This window comes from Anser brachyrhynchus, assembly GCF_964034855.1.
Source record: "Anser brachyrhynchus genome assembly, chromosome: 9".
Classification (NCBI taxonomy): domain Eukaryota; kingdom Metazoa; phylum Chordata; class Aves; order Anseriformes; family Anatidae; genus Anser; species Anser brachyrhynchus.
Window position 1 is genome coordinate 24,593,826 of NC_137703.1, and position 18,091 is coordinate 24,611,916.

Consider the following 18,091-nt stretch of genomic DNA (forward strand, 5'->3'; position numbering starts at 1 on the left):
AAATACTGCCTAAATTAGCTAAGCTACATACCTCTGTAAACAAAAAGCCATGCAGACACTCAATATAGATAATCAGCTTATATCAGAAGCTTTTTGTATTGGACCTGCTCTTTCCTGTCACACCCGTGCACAGTCGGACAACCAACTGCTTTAGTCGCTGCAGACTACACTGTCATCCGAAGTTGCTCTTAAAACAAAGCAAGCCTTTCTGGTTTTCCTCAGATTTCCCTTTCCCCCACTAGGTGGCAGCGGCAGGCAGGCAGCGAGCAGGGAGGGAAAGGAAGGGAAGCGGAGCAGCTGCCCGGGGCTGGGAGTGCTTCCACCCGGGCGTGGGCTACTCTGCCACCTCGTGTGGGAAGGGGTCACGCTGCAAATGTGTTCTGCAGGAGATCCAAAACAGGTGTCGGAAAGTTTGGGAAACTCCACAACGAACAGCACTGGAGCGACATGAATTTCATGAGAGCTTAAATGGTAAGTGACAGATAAAAAGAGTGTTTCTCTTACAGGATTACCATAGCTAAACCCACAAAAAGAGCAAAGTTTGATGCGGTATTACGATGCTGCAACAGAACAAGAACTTGACAGTATTTCCTTTTGATGTCACTAATGTCAATGCAGGTCATGTTGTTATCTGCACTTCTGTAACGTCCACAGATTTTGGGGATCTTTTAGTTTAATCACCTAAGTACCCATGTCCTGGCAAAAGGAAGAGATGTAATCTCTATTTCACATAAACTGCTTGAAAATTTCAGATGTAATCCAAAATGGATTTTAAGGAACGGGGGAAAAAAAAGTAGCTAGCTGCACTACAAGTAACCCATTCTTACTCAGACCCTATTTAAAGAATTAAGGCTACAGGCTTAGCTTACGTAGGTATGCATCATTTATTACGTTTTGTATGGTCCACATGATACTTCTGCTTTGTAACTCTGCCTCAGAGTGTCTGGACTACTGTGTATGGCAGGGGCGGGATTCTTGTTTTTGTCTATCTGCAGCAAGATGAATTCAACCATGATGCAAGATGAAGACAACAAAGGACAGAGCAAAATCTTGGATGGGGCAAACTTTCACTAGTTGCCCTTGTAACTCACCAGCCTTCTCCACTGGTTGACATACTGCTCAGTTATCCAGTCTCTCCCCGCAACCCTTCCCTTTCCATACAAGAAATTCATTATCCCATCAACCTGAAACATCTTCATTCTCTCTGACCTAGAATTATTCTAGATAATAGCATGCAGAAGTTGTTCGTTGTTGCTTTCTTATACCTGTAAGCCCTGACAGACTGATTTGTAGACATACTGTTGTAATAGCACATACTGAAACACCCTCAGGACCTAAGAAAGGCGCTCTCAACATAATATTTGCATGGAATATTACTTCAGAACAGCTACTGTTCTTTACTTTGTTTTTAAGGAATTCCCTTTCTAAAACAGGTGTTAAGGCTTGTTTAAGACCCTCTTAACCAACTTCAGCAGCTAAATTATTCTAATTTTCCTTCACATCAACATGTGAAAGGACAACTCTTACAGCCATGTTAACTGACCTCATCACTGACAGGACAACCACCCTCTGAGAAGCAGTGACAAACAACTTTACAAGCACATTTATATTAGACAATCAGATTAGACAATCAAAATTAACAGTTCTTATTCAAATGATCTGTATGAGGCACGTTATTTATTTTGCCCTGAAAATAAGTTTACCATGAGTATTTGCTGTTTTTTCCCCCATTTCTCAATACTGTTTCGGTGCCTTCTTACCCTAAGTACAAAACGGGTACGAAAAAGGCACATTATGACATAAGAAAAGAATAAAATAACCCATTGCAACAAGGCAACTTAAATAGCATATGGGTACAATGCATACTGTAAGCATGTAAACATCTCATCTCTGAGAATTCATGACTTTTACTCAACATTTTGTTATTCGCAGGTGTTTTGGTTGGGATTCTTTTCCGGAAAAAGTCAAATTATCCATTAGATATGTTACATATTAGATATATTAAATATCAAATTGTCTGTAAATTATAGATATTAAATACATTAGATATCAAATTATCCATAAGATATGTTCCACAAGCATACTATGAGTGTTCTGCATTTCATGAGCCCACTGCTCGGTGATAATTCTCCCATGACACAACAAAAAGTTTAGCAAGGAAAAACAGCAATGAGGAATGTTATGAATGCATGTCCAAATTCCACTACTTTTGAGTTCTCTGTCCTTGATGCTTCAACAGAAAGAAAAATGATGGAGATACATCTGCAGAGAAGCTCTGTCCAAAAAGTATGTTTCACCTTAACCTCTGCAGATCGGTAAAGCATTGCAGACAGCATAACAGACAGATACCAACCTTACATTCAAAACATGTTTCAGGCTGCAGAAACCCAGAGATACATTGCTAAACCCTGCAGCTCTACACGTTCAGAAGTGTTCCTGGGCCTTCTAGCAGCAATAGAACACTCTTGGGCTAACACTCTTGGCCTGAGTGTGTAGTTTTGAGTAAATCTGGTTATGAAATCCTGTAAAAATGCTACAAATAAGAACAGAAAGCATATAATCACCCTTGTTTTCACACTATTGTTTTGCAAATCCTTTGAATGGGTATATCTTAAAAATATGAAAACTAAGTTCTACTTCCATCTGCACCACAGCAACTGATTTTTTAAATTAAATAAATCCATAAACAGTACAGTAGCTAAATAACTATGTTTGCATAGTTTAATGTGGAAAATTTCATAGTATGCATACGAATAAAATACTTTCTCTATAAAGTAACCATAGCCTTGCCTTAAAGTAACTAACAACAAAAACATCTATCTATATTCAGCACAAGAGTATGTTGCCCAGGCTAGATGTCAAATGTCCGTCCTTGGAGGTTTCCAAACCCGAAGCCCTGAGCAGCCCTGGACAAAGCCCCAAGCAACTGGGCTCTGAACACAAGCGTCCAGGAGCATTAATCAGGGTGCTGGAGCAAAGCGCTACTGAGACCCCTTCCAATGTATCTAACTATACTGCAGAACACTACGGATTATATTGGCGTTGGTATTCATCCTCGGACTGCACTGAAGAAAATGTCAAACCGACAAATGATTTAGCTAATCCACATACGTCAGATGAATTATCTATTTACACTACAGCTAAATATGACCCATGAAGTAAGTCATAGCGTTTTGCATATATACATCAATTTATTTTCTAACTCTGTCAGCTTGAATCAAACAGTTAAACATAAGACATCTGAAAGCTTTCCCTGGAACTACACACCAAATAAAACTATTAATAAGCCAACAGATAAGAAACCTTCCAAGACTCGAGAATTAATTTAACCAAGCTATGCCCACAGCATCAACCTAACTAAATATGTACAAAAACTCAAGCAGTTTCTGAAGGACTGAATGGAGAGCCATCCTAGGGCTATCTGCACTTTTATTCTGGGGTACCTACATCTTTAGTCATGTTGCTTCCTAAACCCATTCAGATTTAATTAAGTCAGAGGATGCTTTCCCAAAGGCAACCAACAGGTAAATTGCCGAGGACTCAAAGCAATATTCACTCATTGACCACCAAGCTTAATCAAAACTGTTCTGTATACAAATTGTGTACCTCAAGAAGCACAGCTACTCAGGCAGAAAACTAAGGTCAGGCTGTTACCCATTTTATTAGCTTCCTCAGAACCGGGGGTAGGGAAGTCAAAGACAGAGCCTCAGGACACTACTCTACAATCTGGTTAACGTGGCAGATGAACACACAGGAAGGCCCCGAGTCTTCTTGAAACCAGGAGTGTACAGCCACGAGCACAGAAATGTGTCGTATTTCTGCTCTTTCTAGTTTTGAGACTCAGATTCAGTAGAAGGATTTTACTCTGGTGCTTCAACAAAATGAGAAGCTCTCTGGTAAGTTTGGAGCGATGTTAGTGGAAACAACAGCATAAAGCATTGCCTTGATTATCAACCTGACCTGTAGCTGATTAAACTCTATATCCTTAAAGAGCCTCCAACTCATTTAATTGACACTGCAGAAGATGCTGGGACATGTGTGTGTAGTACACAAAAATCTTGTCCATTCAAAGACTCAAACACAAAGACCGTCAAATTCTGAAAGCCGGAAGTGACCGGTAGCATGTCAATATAAAAGGTAATACATGGTATAGACTCATAAACTTACATTTTTTGCCGTCATGTCAGAGTATTGCTTTATATTCTGTAAAACCATAAGATATCCCTTTTCATCTTCACGTAATCTTTAAAATGAACATCCTGTAAGAAAGTAAAACATCTGAGTTAAAATACATTTTCAACTAGCTCTCTATCTGAAACCCTGCTTCTCCCAAGGATAGTAGATTTTTACGTGGTTTTTTTTTCTTTTTAGTATCACCACAACAGTTAGGTTCTGCACAGATACTAGAAATTTACATTGCCTGAAATAGTCAGAGATGTAATCTTATATACAGAGCTCCAAATATATTAATGTGCTGGCAGAGCTTGTCATACCATTACTAAAGTCTCATAATTAAAGCCATGCAATCATTTACATCTAATGCAGACTGACCCTAAAAACTAGAAGTGAATTAATTCCCTCCACTGCGTCTTTAACCTCCAGAGAATGCTTCTAATTCCATTTGCTGCAGATGTTCAAAGATCTTGATAAGAAGTAGGAAATAATACAAAATGTACCCACACAGCAAACATTTAGTATTTTTTGGAAACGTCTAAAAAAAACATGTTCCAGTTCAAACTCACTTTTTAAAATACATATTTTCAGGCTTTTATATTGTCCTTATATAAGAAGGTTAATACTGTAATTAGAATTAGAATATTAGTGTTCCAGGAAAAGATAAACATTCTACTAAACTGAAGAATACTTAAAGTGACTTCTTTTTAAATCAAAGATTCCAGAAGTCTTACAGAAAACTGAAGAAAAGTTACAAATCAATGCTGGCAGCAAAAAACATTTTAAAGACAGAATTAACTTGACAAAATGCTTAAGTACTTTGAAAGTACTTTACAAGTACTACTTGATGTTAATAAATGGACTACAAAAGTCATCTGAATTGCACTTAGATGCATGAGGGAGAGATGTTCACACTTTCAAGAGTGGAATCGATTCAGAAAAATCTTTTAGAAGATGCCTAAACTAGTTACTATCTATGAGTCACAACCATTTACAGCAGAAATCACCAACTGCAAAAGCAGGTGCAATTTATGCTGTTTCCTCTGTGAGTCTTCACCTCCCTTCTAAGGAAGTACCCAACCAGTTTCAGCAGTGTACATTGCTCGTGAGGGACTCTACCAGCGCTGCGCTCACGATTTTGATTAATCCAGAAGAATACTAAATTCTGTGACTTTTCTATAGATTTCTTGGTGCATTCAGACATTGTATCCCTTCAACTGTTACTAGGGTTAGTGGAAAATATTCTATTCAACTTGGAGGTGTTCTCCATTTGCTGTTGCAGGAGTTGTATCCATCTCCCCTAGGTCTTGGCCTCCCTGCAGCCGTGACCAAGCAGCCGTTCAGCACACGAACACCACACTGAAACCTGAAAAGTTGCCACAAAAAGGCCATAAAGCAACAGTGGTCATGGCAAGGAGCAAACACTTGACACCCTGCACCACACCTGAAAATGAGGATCCGCATGCTACTTCTTTCTCTGCCTTCCTCCTCCTTCCACACACACTTTCCAAATATGTCATCTGGAGCCCTGGCCAAAATTTATGTAGCTTACCCTATCTTTCTTGCTTTAAGAGGCTTTACAAGTAATGTACTCACATAAAGCGTAGATAAGAACACAACTGCTAAACTGCTGACAGATAAGCAAAATAGTTCCATCTCTGACAGGTTATTTGCCACTAGGCTTAGTGATCCAGAAGGCATCATCATAAACTGTTACCGTCTCTGCCACAACGCTCTTCAGCCTGCACAAACAGTCGGTGTTCTTCCAGCTTTATGAACACACTTTGTCAAGCTCAAGAAGCCAGACTTTGCGACCCCACCATCTGCCATGACCTCTCGTCAGGCTCAGACAAAAGAACCCATACAGATGGCCTCAGAATGGAGATTCTCCTCAGTCCCCATCACTGTCTGACAGCCTGCACTGCACTGATACAGAAACATAAACCTCTGCCTTTTTGTCCTTTAACTAGTTGCTACTGAAATGAGGCTGCCTAAAGGCAGGTTTAGAGCCCAAGGCACATGGCACAGAGGCTGCTTTATTTGAACTAAGGTTCTCCCTTTGTAACCTAAGCCTTGGCTTATAACCCACTCCCCTAATTTTGCCTTTTGGTCAAATGCAGAGCACAGTGAGCAAAGTGAACTGTGTAACTTTGTAAAGTTTGAGCTGTGATTTCTTCCACAACTTTATGAAAACCTAGATAATCAAGCTCAAGTTACCACAAAACAGTGCAAGAATGGTTACCTGTACATATTCCTCCTTACAAGTTAAAAGGCAGATTTACTCTGAAGTTGCAGTAACAACAAAGCAGAATGCACTAATGCACTAGCTCCAAGCTACGTCACTCCAAAGCTGATTTCAGAGAAGAGCGGTGACAGAGAGATTCCTTACTAAGCAGCACAGGCTTCATGTTAAACAACTAATTTATGCACAGCATCCACACAGAGCAGACCACCTGTCACACATATGTTGCCTCGTATCTCCGCTTTCAGAGCAGTAAAGTTTCAAAACTACAAAGTACTGGTCCCAAATCCACCTGCTCCCAGAACTGTGTCACCTTCTTGTTCCTGAAAAATGTTTCAGTATCCAATTCCTTTTTGAAGCAATTGAGGTCAGGAAGAACTGATTTTAGTGAAAAAATCTGTATGTACTCATCAGAATAATTTCTTGGTACTCCGAGAAACAGAAAAACAGGTCTGTTACCAAGTTTCTGAACTTCAAATTAATGATTTTGCACATCTCTAGGAAGATTTCATTGATTTGTTGACAAACTTTTTTTTCCCCGAGTCATCTTCAGATGACATAGTCTCAGTTTTATCCTTTATGTATATGCACAAAGAATAAACTTGGCCCACAGACTGGAAAAAAAAAACAGGGATACCCATGTCACAGAATCACCAAATGGCCATACAACATCCAGTTTGTCACTTACTGAACTCCAAAAACCCAACTAAAGGGTGTATTCAGCACGTCACATACCTAATTTTGATGTTGGAAATAACATTAAAAAAGGAAGAAGCTCTTAGGAAACATGCAAAAGGAACACCCACTATGATGTGCATGATGAAGATCTTACAGGAACTACAACTTTTTTTTTCTTCAGCATTTACTGTGAGCAAAGTAAAAGTATGCCTTCAGGAAAGCCCTAGCCGATAACAGACAAGGTGATTAGAGACTGAACAAAGCAAATCTAAGAGACCTGACTGTAAAATGGTACTGGAGTTTTTAACAAAATAAAATACCTTGAGAAGAGGAGGGAGTTTAAAAGCATCAAGCCCATGTAGAGCTCTGAAGGCTGAAAGGCACACGAAGCACAAACACTGCTTTATCTTCTTTCTACAAATTATGGCTGTTAGTGAAACCAAACGTGGTTTCATTATTGCGTGCAGTACTGAAAAAGAAACTATTTAGGACTGGATAATTCTGAAGCACTCAAGGTTTAATCATTTTTTATATGACTTAAAAGACTGCAACCTATGAAGCCAAAGTACAAAAGTACTTTGTTTTCACTACTACATTCCACGAAAATGAAATGAACTCAACTGCTTTAAGCCAAGACACACAAGGAAGATACAGTTGTATGTGAACCTATTTGAAAGCAAACATCTCATCCTGTGCTTTGGGGTAACCAGCTAACATCAGAGAAATCAGAAGGAAAGAAACCAAGTAAATACCCATACCGACCAGTTTCTCCTCAGCTGCTGTGATGGCGCAAAATGCCAGTGTGCTGTCAGAACAACCAGCGGGGCACCTCCTGACAGCAGCACCGAAGTTACACAACAAACAGCTGACATTCAGTGTGGTTTGTCAGGAGGGTGCCGGGGAAGTGTCCCTCTAAGACCTCATGCAGCACATACTGAGGCAGCAAATGAATCAGATCCCTTTCAGCATTGACTTGATCCCAAACAATGCATCCCCATTACTGCTACGACTGGCTCAATTTGCTGTCACTGTTGCAGGCATTACAACACAACGAGCAAAAGCTGTCAATGGAGGCCACAAGATGTCTGGAACAGCACGGTGACCTGCGATGAAAATAGGTCTGAGTGGATGCACAAGGGACAACGCCACACAGCACAGGGGTAAAGTCCAAAGCTGTAATAAAACTCTCCCAGCTGACGGTGCCCAACGTCTACAAGCACTTGGCTGCCATGCATTACAGTCAGTGCTGTGCCCAAAGTGCTGCTGCTGGTCCAGCCCTGGCGGTGCAGAGCGGCCTGATGCCATGCCTGCCTTAGACCCAAATCCCATCGGCCTGCAACTGGCTATCCCTTCCCTCAAGGCACAGAGTTTCTTAGACAGGCTCTCAGACATACCCAGCACCATGTGAGTAGCAATGCTAAACTACACGTTGCAGCACTCAGGGCTTGTTTCAAAATCGTTGAGGTGAAGCACGTCCCTTATTGCTCAAATAATGAGGAGGTTACATTAAATGTGGAATGATTTCCATGTACTTAAACCTAGTCTGAGGCTGTTTTTAATTCCCCAAACCAGCTTACTGTCATTCAAGATAAAGTATGTAGGGTTTGACATCAGAAGAGCGGGTAACATTCATGCACCACTTAATAGATGACTTAACTTTTTTTTTTTTTGATTTAGAGACGACTTACTTCTATCAGCACTGACATGCACCGATACGTTTCAAAACAACAGAAATTTAGCAGCAGTTCCGTTAAGTAGCCAACCTGTTCTATAAGCTTATCTTTTGATCTCTAGGTAGCCTTCTAGCCCAAGTATTTTCCCATAGCCGACTGCAATACAGGGCACAACGTTTGGGCTTCTACTGGTTCAGTACAAAGAGGCAGGTAAAACCTTCTGCCAGTTAAGAGCACACTATATTTTCAAGACCATATTTTTTTTCTCTTCCAATGTTCGTTTTAGCAATAGGATGACATTTGGAAAACAAAATTGAGTGATCTATAAGAATGACTGAAAAATACCTCGGTAAGCCAGTCTTTGTGCATTGCCAGTAAATACATCAGCTTCTCTTTCAATTAAATTCAGCTGACAGGAGCATCTTTTGCACTACTGAGGTTTCAAACAAGCTTCTTACCACCACCAGTGTACATGCTGTATGATACTTCAGAGAATGCTCTGGATATTGCCTTGTAATAAGCTTTGAGATTTTAGAATTTCCAGAGTTATCAGTACATTGGCAAGCACATGGCACAGGGTAACTGCCCTGTTGAGATACGCTTCTTTCCATACCCTGCAGCTGGAAGGATCTTCATGTCCAATGAACTGAAGATAATTTTACATTTACAGTTAATTAAAGATCACCAAGTTATATAGGGATAATGAACTCGATGATGGGGAGAAACTTAATGACTCTTTCCCGTGTTTTTCTTATAACTTACTAGGAGCTTTGCTCCTGTGTAAAGCTATTATTAACTCTCTTCTTGCCTGGACTGAAGATTATGACAGTATTCACCAAAGGGGAAAAGTTAAAAAAATTTGGTAGAAAGGCAAAAGAGGAAAAAGTTTTTTTTTTCTAGTGATGCACAAACTTTCAAATCTTGATTACAGCATACAAAACTACCCAAAGGGTGCAGCTCCCTGCAACAAGCTGCGCTGACATAAGATCCTGCCACTATCACTGCTAAAAGGGCTTTCCCACTTCTTCCTGTTTCGTAGTTCCCCACTCCTTCCCCACACTGCACACTCTCAACAACTCCCATTTTTACCTGACCCCTTGCTGAGCCAGTTTAGCTCCTAATAGTTTCAGACTAGCAACCACGGGTAGGAAGGGGGCAGAAGGAAGCTCTCTGTATGCCACGACTCACCAACACACCAGATGACCACCTAGGCCTGCGCACAAGACAGCACCAACCTTCAGCTGAGCAAGCTGCCTGAGTAGTTCCCTCTGCTTGGGCACCATGTCGTGATTCAGCCTCTGAAAAAAGCATTTATGGCATACTTCAAATTTACTGCTGGGTTGAAGTGTAACAAAAGGTTGGATATGTTTTGCTCGCATGAAGACTAATCCATGCTTTTGGGGAGTTCACTGGAATGCATGCTTGCTTTGAAAATGTATTAGGAAGTGGCGGGATGTTTTGTCTTCAGATCGTAGCTTTCCCAATTTCTTACGCAGCAAGGAGGAGCAAGAATATTTGCTTATGAGAGACAACAGAAGCCTGACCTATTATACAGAATGGATACACAGCCTGAATTTTACCAGTTTTACATATGAAGTAACTGATTTTTAAAAAATGTTTAAAGGTATTCACAATCGTAAGCTGGATTCTAACTGAAGCTTGCAACAGTTGGATTGCACATTTCAGAGAAAAGAAATAGATTTCTCAAGTTTCTCAAACTCAAGTTTATAATGAAGGGAGAAGTTCTCTCTTTCCTTACAACGTATGGAGAACCCCTCACTAAGGGTTTTTGATTTCACTCTGGGGACATAAGCTCACTTTTGATTGTAGTTCCTAATCTTACTCTCAACTACTGGTCATGTCACCACTGTAATTTCTATTATAGGTCAATTAGAGTTATTCTGGTAAATATAACTCCTGCTCACACAGGAAAGGTTTAATACACGGATGACCGCTACAGTTCACATGTGACTTTTAACACATTAGTGCACTGGCATTCACAAGCATTAATGAGCAAACACTGATACATCTGTTTGCTTTTAAGGCTTTAATTTCCACACAGAACACTACAACAGCTGCTACCAGGTTGAAGAATTCACTTACACAACCTCACCTGTAGCAACCTGCCAATTGCATTTTGAACATACATTTTTCTTGATTTTTTTCCACTTACATCTTGGGCTGAAATTCCCAATAACAAACCAGTGAACGAAAGAGGTCACTGACCCAGAACACACTTGCCAACTCCTGCCACTGGGAAAGGGATGAGTTCCTCCCAAAGCAGCCTTCCTGTGTCCCTGCCAAGGAGTCACCTGACAGCGGTCAGTAAGGGACTCTGTTGAATGGGAGGCTGTAAGACAGAACCAAATCATTTTCTCATCCGACCCAAACGGAGACCAACCTGCCAGCAGCAAGAACCCGACTTTCCAAACAGAGGAGCATGCCCTAACTTTCCCTAACAAGGGAAAAAAATACGCAGCAGGACCAAAACTACATTCACAAATGGACTTCAGCCTACAGAAGAGAACAAAAACTTCATGTTAGGGACACATTCTCTTTTGGGAAAGAACCAGCTATCTAGGAATAGGAGAAGCATAACCTCAGCTACCACCCTTCCTTCCCTTTATTGGAAACTATCATTCCACACAGGAAACAAGACAAAGTAGCAAAAAGGTTCCTTTAATGAGACCACTAGTGTAAGCTAACTTATTACTGCTTCACCTTCTTGCAAAAGAGCTACTGTCTGTAAACCAAGAAACGGGTGTGGGGAAGTGAATCTCATCCTAACAGTGGCTGCTACAAAGCACTCACCAAGAGTCCAACCAGGAAGTTGTTATAAAACTGTCACTGCCCACTACACCTGCACCTTCTCACAGTATTTCCTAGCATCACTGGCACATACCTGGCTTTTCAGATCCCACAACAGGCAGTTATATCATCAGCTTTTAGGTAATGTGCACACTATTTGCATACCAACACATGTGGATTGCCAAACACCTAAAATGTTACTGATTCCAATGGCTTCTTGGTTTTGCACACAGGAACTCCCCACATGTATTTCCTTGCACCAGACTGCGCAAAAAAGAGTTTATTTTTCCTATTTTAAGATTTGGTGTTGATCATTAATAGTTTTGTCCTATGAAAGTAATTAGAAAGGCAACTGAGAAATCCTGAATCATTACACCAAGAAGTATGCAGACAAAGCAAACACTGTATGAAATTGCTGCTTATTGAAGACAATTTTAAGAATACTTTTTAAGGTAGCACATCAGAAGAAACGCAGTTCTAAGAACTGAATTAGACTAGTTGTAACTACAGAACCCATCCTCCGTTCTGATCCACGTTAGGATGCAGAAGTTTAAGTATTAATATCTACACAGTATGGGCTGCAACTTCCCTCCCCTAGCCCTATCCAGTCGTTATTCTTCTATTGCTTTTAGAGACTTGCACTAGGCCTTCCTCTAGGCATGGTGAAGAGAACTGCTCACTTGAACTGAATAACGTTACACGCTCCTGCAGGGAACAGAAGACTAGAATTTCAATTCCTACTTTTCACCAAACCTGTAACAGCACTTTTAGCCAAACCCAACGCAAGATGCTAAAACATAAGGCCATATCTTTACTTTGAGGTTGCTCCAACTGTCCCTCAAGCAGTTCCAGACGCCCAAGAGTCTCCTGCGATAGCGTCCAGCAGATAAAAGAGTAGGAAATAAGGAACTCTCCCGAAGTACCAAAATCCTCTGCACAGCAGCACTATTTTGCTTAGCCAAATTGTTTGGCCTGTCCCTTTTATGCTGGACAGCTGGTCTCTGGGTGCTGTGCTCTGAAAGCAGTACTGTATCACTCTGAAAAGTGAGCTTGCCCATCAGAACCCTCTAGAGCAATAAAGAGGATTCCACCCAGGGGCATATACTTTGTCTAACGTTAACTGCATCAATGCAGCATGGGTCAAACGGTTTCTTTCTGCTCTTTGTGTCAAATCAGTGATTTCTGAGCAAGCAAGAACTGCTTAGGAGAAAGCCCAACAATTTGACAGGGAAATGCGATCAGTATTAAATTCACCCATGAGGTAACTTGCTAACGTTTAAATTTTCCATCTTTTCCTTAGTACAGAACCACATCCTTTTTAGAAATAAATAAATAAAAATCTATATTAAATATAAAAATAAATCCCTTGGCTGTTAAAATACTGGTGAAGAGGCATGATAGTAATTGAACTAGATTCCAAACCAAAAGAGGCGACCAAACGATCACTTTCCTTTCCCTTTTACACAGCATACCTGTTAATCTACACGAATCCAAACAGTCCCCTACCTGTGTCAGATCACGATCTGACAGGGAAAACGCCAACCAAAGCCCCTGCAGGGCAGGGCCCCCCGAGGCCCCGGCACGGGCTCTCCCCGCGGCTCAGCCCAGGGCTGACACCGGGGCTGTGCGCTCTCCCGCAGGTACGGTTCCTCCCCGCCCCAGGCAGTTCGCCTGGGAGCGCTCCCCCATTGTCTGCAGGCCCGCTCTGACAGGCGGCCCTCACGGCCGGGCCCCCCGCGGCCGCCGAGCCCCTCGCCGAGGAGAAGCGGGACAGGCCTCCCGCTGCCGGCCCCCAGCCAGCCCCCGGTGCCCGCAGGCCCCGGCGGCGGCGGGGAGGAAGGGGAGGGGACGCGGCGGCGCGAGCCGGGCCTAGGCGGCGGCGCTGAGGCGCCGGGAGGGCGGCGGGGCCCTCAGCGGGCCGGGCCGGGCCGGGCCGAGCCCTCCGCCGCGCCCCGCCCGCTGCCGCCTCAGGGCCGCGCGCGAGGAGGCCCCCTGGGCGGGCGCGAGCCCCTGCGCGTGGCGGCCCCGCCGCTCCCCCCCCTCCCCTCCCGGCCCCTCGCGTCCCGCCCCCGCCCCCCCGCGCCCGGCCCCCACTCGCCGCCTGGCGCCGCCGCCGCGCCGCGCTCTACCCGGCTGCTTCTTCTCCCCCGCACAAGCTTGGCGGCGTCTGGTGAGCGGCCGCTCTCATTGGCCGCCGCCCCGCGTGAGGTCGGGCGGCCGCCGCCCGCCATTGGCCGCACCTGGTGTGTGTACACACGGCGGCCGCCAATCCGCAGCGAGGCGGGGGGAGGCGGGCGGGGCCTCGCTCTCCGCGCAGGGCCGGGGTCTGGCCCCCTCACGGGGCAATAAAGCACCACCCGGGGGGGGCTGGCTGGAAAAGGGAGGTCTGAAACTACGGCCCAGGGGGAGAGAGGGCACAGGTGCAAGGGGACTGCGGGCCGGTGACTGTTCACACCTGGGACCGAAGCAGATGCCCAGGAAGGTGCTGAGGGGGTGGGTTCAGTTCCTTTTCAGTCTCTCTAGAATTCTTCCGCCACCGGTAACAAGACCTTTATCAACACGGGCAGCGGCGCAGGACACCTGCAGTAACGGCGCTAAAATAGGCTCTTTAAGCCCCCTTTCGTGGTTATAACCACAGCAGCTAACACCAAGGCAGCCGAAGCACGCCCTGAGGGAGGCAGAAGGCAGGCACTGCCTTAGAACAGCGAGGAAGCAAACCGGGGGGCTAGTTTATTGCACTATTCAGTACCTGACCTGTGCTGAACAAATAACTGAAACTCAATAGACACATACTTCAAATACCTCTTTTCAGTTCATTTCGTTTACTTTCCTGCAAGAAGCCCCTATGAACTGCAGGTAGGTACTGGAGGTGGTGACAAACGTGAAAAACAGGCTTTTAACCACTAAGGAAAGGAGAAAGAAGGAAGGCTGCTGTTGTAGCTTGCATGGGCTTTTAACAACCTGCAGAATGAGATGTCTCTATGTAGACACACATTATTGAGTTGGAAGCTGCTGAAACAACAATCTGTTTGAAAGAGACTGAGCACACTATGTGTGTAAGATTCTAAACCAACACATTCTTTCATAATTTACACAAAACCCAAACTCAATCCCAGAATGAGGTTTACATTGAAAACCATGTTGGATTGGTTTCTTAGACATGCAGGGGCACGCGTTTGGCAACTTCTGACAGTAAAACCTGCGCTGCAGCAGTTGTGATGTTGCTCTCGTGAAATGGTCAGTGGTCTAGCCCTTCGGGCTAGTCATACCCTTTTCAGATCATCCCCGCCCCTCACAACATGGTATTTTCCACTGTTTGCTAGTGTCATTTCTTTCTTGGCAGCCCATAACCCTTGCTGTGATCACCTACACTCACCCAAAACACCCCCACATCCCCAGTTTTTCTCCTGATGAGCTGGTTGAACTTGCCCTCTCTTCCTGTAAAACCTTAAACTAAAATGCTGCCCAGCTTCCGGGTCAGAACACCACCACGCTCCCTGAACCAACCCGCAGCACCGACATACCTGTTTGAAGAGGGAACAACAACTTGGTCTGTACTTTTTGGATCAGAACAGTGAGCAAAAAAAAAAAAAACAAAAAAACACACAACCACCACCAACAAAACATGAACAGCATATTCCCTGCCCCACTGATTGGCAAGAAATGGTTCTTACCTTTTTCCACAAGACTGCTGTTCAAATGGCAATTCTCTGAGCTGTTCCCTGATCCTGAATATAGCGGGACTAGTTGAAAGATCTTGCTACAGAAGCCATAACAAAGAGCAGCTAGCAGACTGAAATGGCAACTCTTTTTTTTTCTTCTCCTTTGCTTGACAGTGGAGAAAGTATAAATGCTCTCGCTGAAAACAGGAATGAGTGACTGAATTAATGTTTCATAAAATTAGTTGCTACAAGAGAGAAGAAAACACTGCTTAAAGAAAGTACTCAAAAACCTTGGCAAAGCTCATTACATTGAGATTTTAAACACAGCTGACTTTTCTTAGTTTTGTATGAAAATTCATACTATGTCTGCTCAAAACAGTATTTTCAACTATTTGAAGATTGTTCTCTCTTCCCTTTCTACTTGCATAATTAATCCAATAGCTCTGAGAATCCGCCAACATTAGAGGGGTATTTCATGCCGTGTAGTCCCACATATCAGGAGTTGGACTCGATCCTCGTGGGTCTGTTCCAGCGTGGGATATTCTACAATTGTAATAAATGATGGGATTATATATCATCATGAATGATACTTTCATTCCAGTTTGGCCAGCCTACCTACCATCAGCACCATGCGCATCTGTGAAGGCAGATATCATTAACACATCTCTCAACTCAATTCCTGATCTTCACAGGACTGATGAGGTGCATCACTGCCCAATCCTAAGTAAAACATTTGCAGTCTCAATATGGTGCATCTCTTAAAATGATAAAATTAAAAATTAGCCATATTTTTATTTTCTTGTATTTTTACATTTACTATCAAACTTAGCTGGTAGCAAGTGTAAAATTGCATATTCTTTTCAAACTGATAAATACCACCACCCCCCCCAGGCAAAATCTGAAGTGAAAATGAAAGGGCAGACATAAAAATCTGTCATATTTTAAACAAAAGTTGGTATGAATGAGTTTAGACAGTGCTCTCAGTGCCCTTCTATGTGACAATACTAACAAAACCTGTGACAGCAAAGTGCTGGTAAAAGTTTGCCTAACCACTTAAAGCCCATTTCAAACTCACTATTGATCAACAGGTACCACTTTAAAATATCAGTACATTAAAAATTTCCTGAGAAGATATATATATATATATATATATATATATAAAAAAACCAGATAAACAAAAGATGCTTAGTGATCAGTGACCGAAGTTCTTCAAGATGTGGTGTCTATTAGCCTGTTCAGACTTTGGGCAGCTACGCATCACACGCTGTAGCAGATGCTACAATCTCCAAAGGCAGCTCCATCACTGTCCAGAGAAGAGGACTATATAATACCTAGGGTCATCTTCTATCTTTCTAGCTGTGCTATGGCCAGGATGAAAACCACCACCAGGAAAAGGTGCAGTGCAAGGCACACAGATAACTGTTTTCAGGGGAATGGTTTGGACAGAATCAGATTCAGTTCCCGTTAGATCTTTGTTTGGGAACAAAGCCCAGCAAAAACACAAAACTACAACAATGAACAGAAGTCAAGGAGATTTCATCAAGAGGGTAGTATGTAGACATTATTCTTTAGGCAGACACTGATAAAACTAAACTCCTTCAGTGAGAACAAAGGACAGAATAACTACAACTAAGGCCACAATCTTCTGCTAAAAATGCCAGACTGAAGTTCTTGTCTGTTTGGTTCTAGTAGAACCTTCTTGCCAGTAACCAGTAACGAGCATTTTCTTTAGCAGTGAGGTTGAGATCACACAAATTCAGAAGCTGAACATGGGTGCAGAAGCACAGCAAGTGTTCCACATATTCTATAACTACAGGTTCTTGCCTTACAGCAGAAAGAGCAGCAGAGGGAACCGCATCAACAGACTTTTATATTTGAGCTTTGGCATCTGGATATCTACGTGTTATTGGCCAAAAAGAAAAATTCCAGGTACCTAAAGAGGAACCGAACACATAGACTGCATAGGTCTGCCACATTAGTAGGAACCAGCAAACAGACCTCTAATTCTGGACTTCAGGTTGGGATTCCCATCAAAGTAGGTTCAGGAATGATAGTTGGTCTCAATAAAGATGACCTTTACCCACTTGATCTAGATCTGCTCTACATAAGTAGGAAATTATGAGCTGCATCATCCAGAGAGGCTGTAGTAACTACAGGAACCATTAGGTCACCTCACTAAAGATCTGGGTAGTGGGAAGGACTCCCTGGACAGCCTTTTGGTAATCGTCAAGTGGATACAGGCTGGGCCAACAACATGGAGCTCACAGTAAAGCTCGGTTTAGTAGTGCCTTAGCTGAGGAAAGAAGTGCTTGTAAGCAGAATTATCTTACCTTCAATAACCATAGCCTGCATACCCTCAGAATCCATAATTAGAATAAACGCAAATCTCTTCAAGGAGATGAAGACAACTTGTGTATGTGTTCCCAAGACTGCAGGCTGCATGATGGGTTGTCATGTTGATCCATGGCCTCTATCAACTTCAAGGATATCCAGATGAAAAAAAAAAAGGAGGGGGCAGAAGCACCAAGATGTAGCCCAGGTTGAAAGACAGAAAATAACAGAAAGATAAGGAAGAAAACAAAAGGTAAGTTAAGCTAATGGTGACAGGTGAGATCTAGCTTGAAGAAGGATGCAGCTAGAGTAGGTACACCAACTCATGGTAGATGACTGAAAACCTTAGGAAATGGGGTATGATTTGACCCATCTATGTTTCAGCACAAGAAAAAGTGAGTGTCAGTTCTTCGTTCTCTTTTCAATGGTTTAATCTATAAGCATCTTTTGTCTCCAGTTTCTGTGGACTACAATCACCCACAGCTTGAACTGGCTATTATTCTGAAATGAAAATGGTTAATAAT

The 18,091-nt window shown here is 42.8% G+C and overlaps 1 protein-coding gene across 14 annotated transcripts in view; it reads right to left on the reverse strand.

Annotated features, from left to right (window-relative positions):
- TFDP2 (transcription factor Dp-2) overlaps positions 1–18,024 on the reverse strand; it is a 56,524-nt gene extending 38,500 nt beyond the window's left edge. For 2 of the 14 annotated variants that reach the window (XM_080605330.1, XM_080605326.1), the window contains exons 1-2: positions 15,249–18,024; positions 4,168–4,259 (exon numbers count right to left, since the gene is read on the reverse strand). In XM_080605330.1, coding sequence (XP_080461456.1) covers positions 4,168–4,215 — 48 coding nt within the window. In that variant the 5' untranslated portion in view covers positions 4,216–4,259; positions 15,249–18,024. The other 12 variants (XM_080605325.1, XM_080605319.1, XM_080605329.1 and 9 more) reach the window with 12 other exon arrangements.
- Positions 18,025–18,091: the final 67 nt, after the last annotated feature.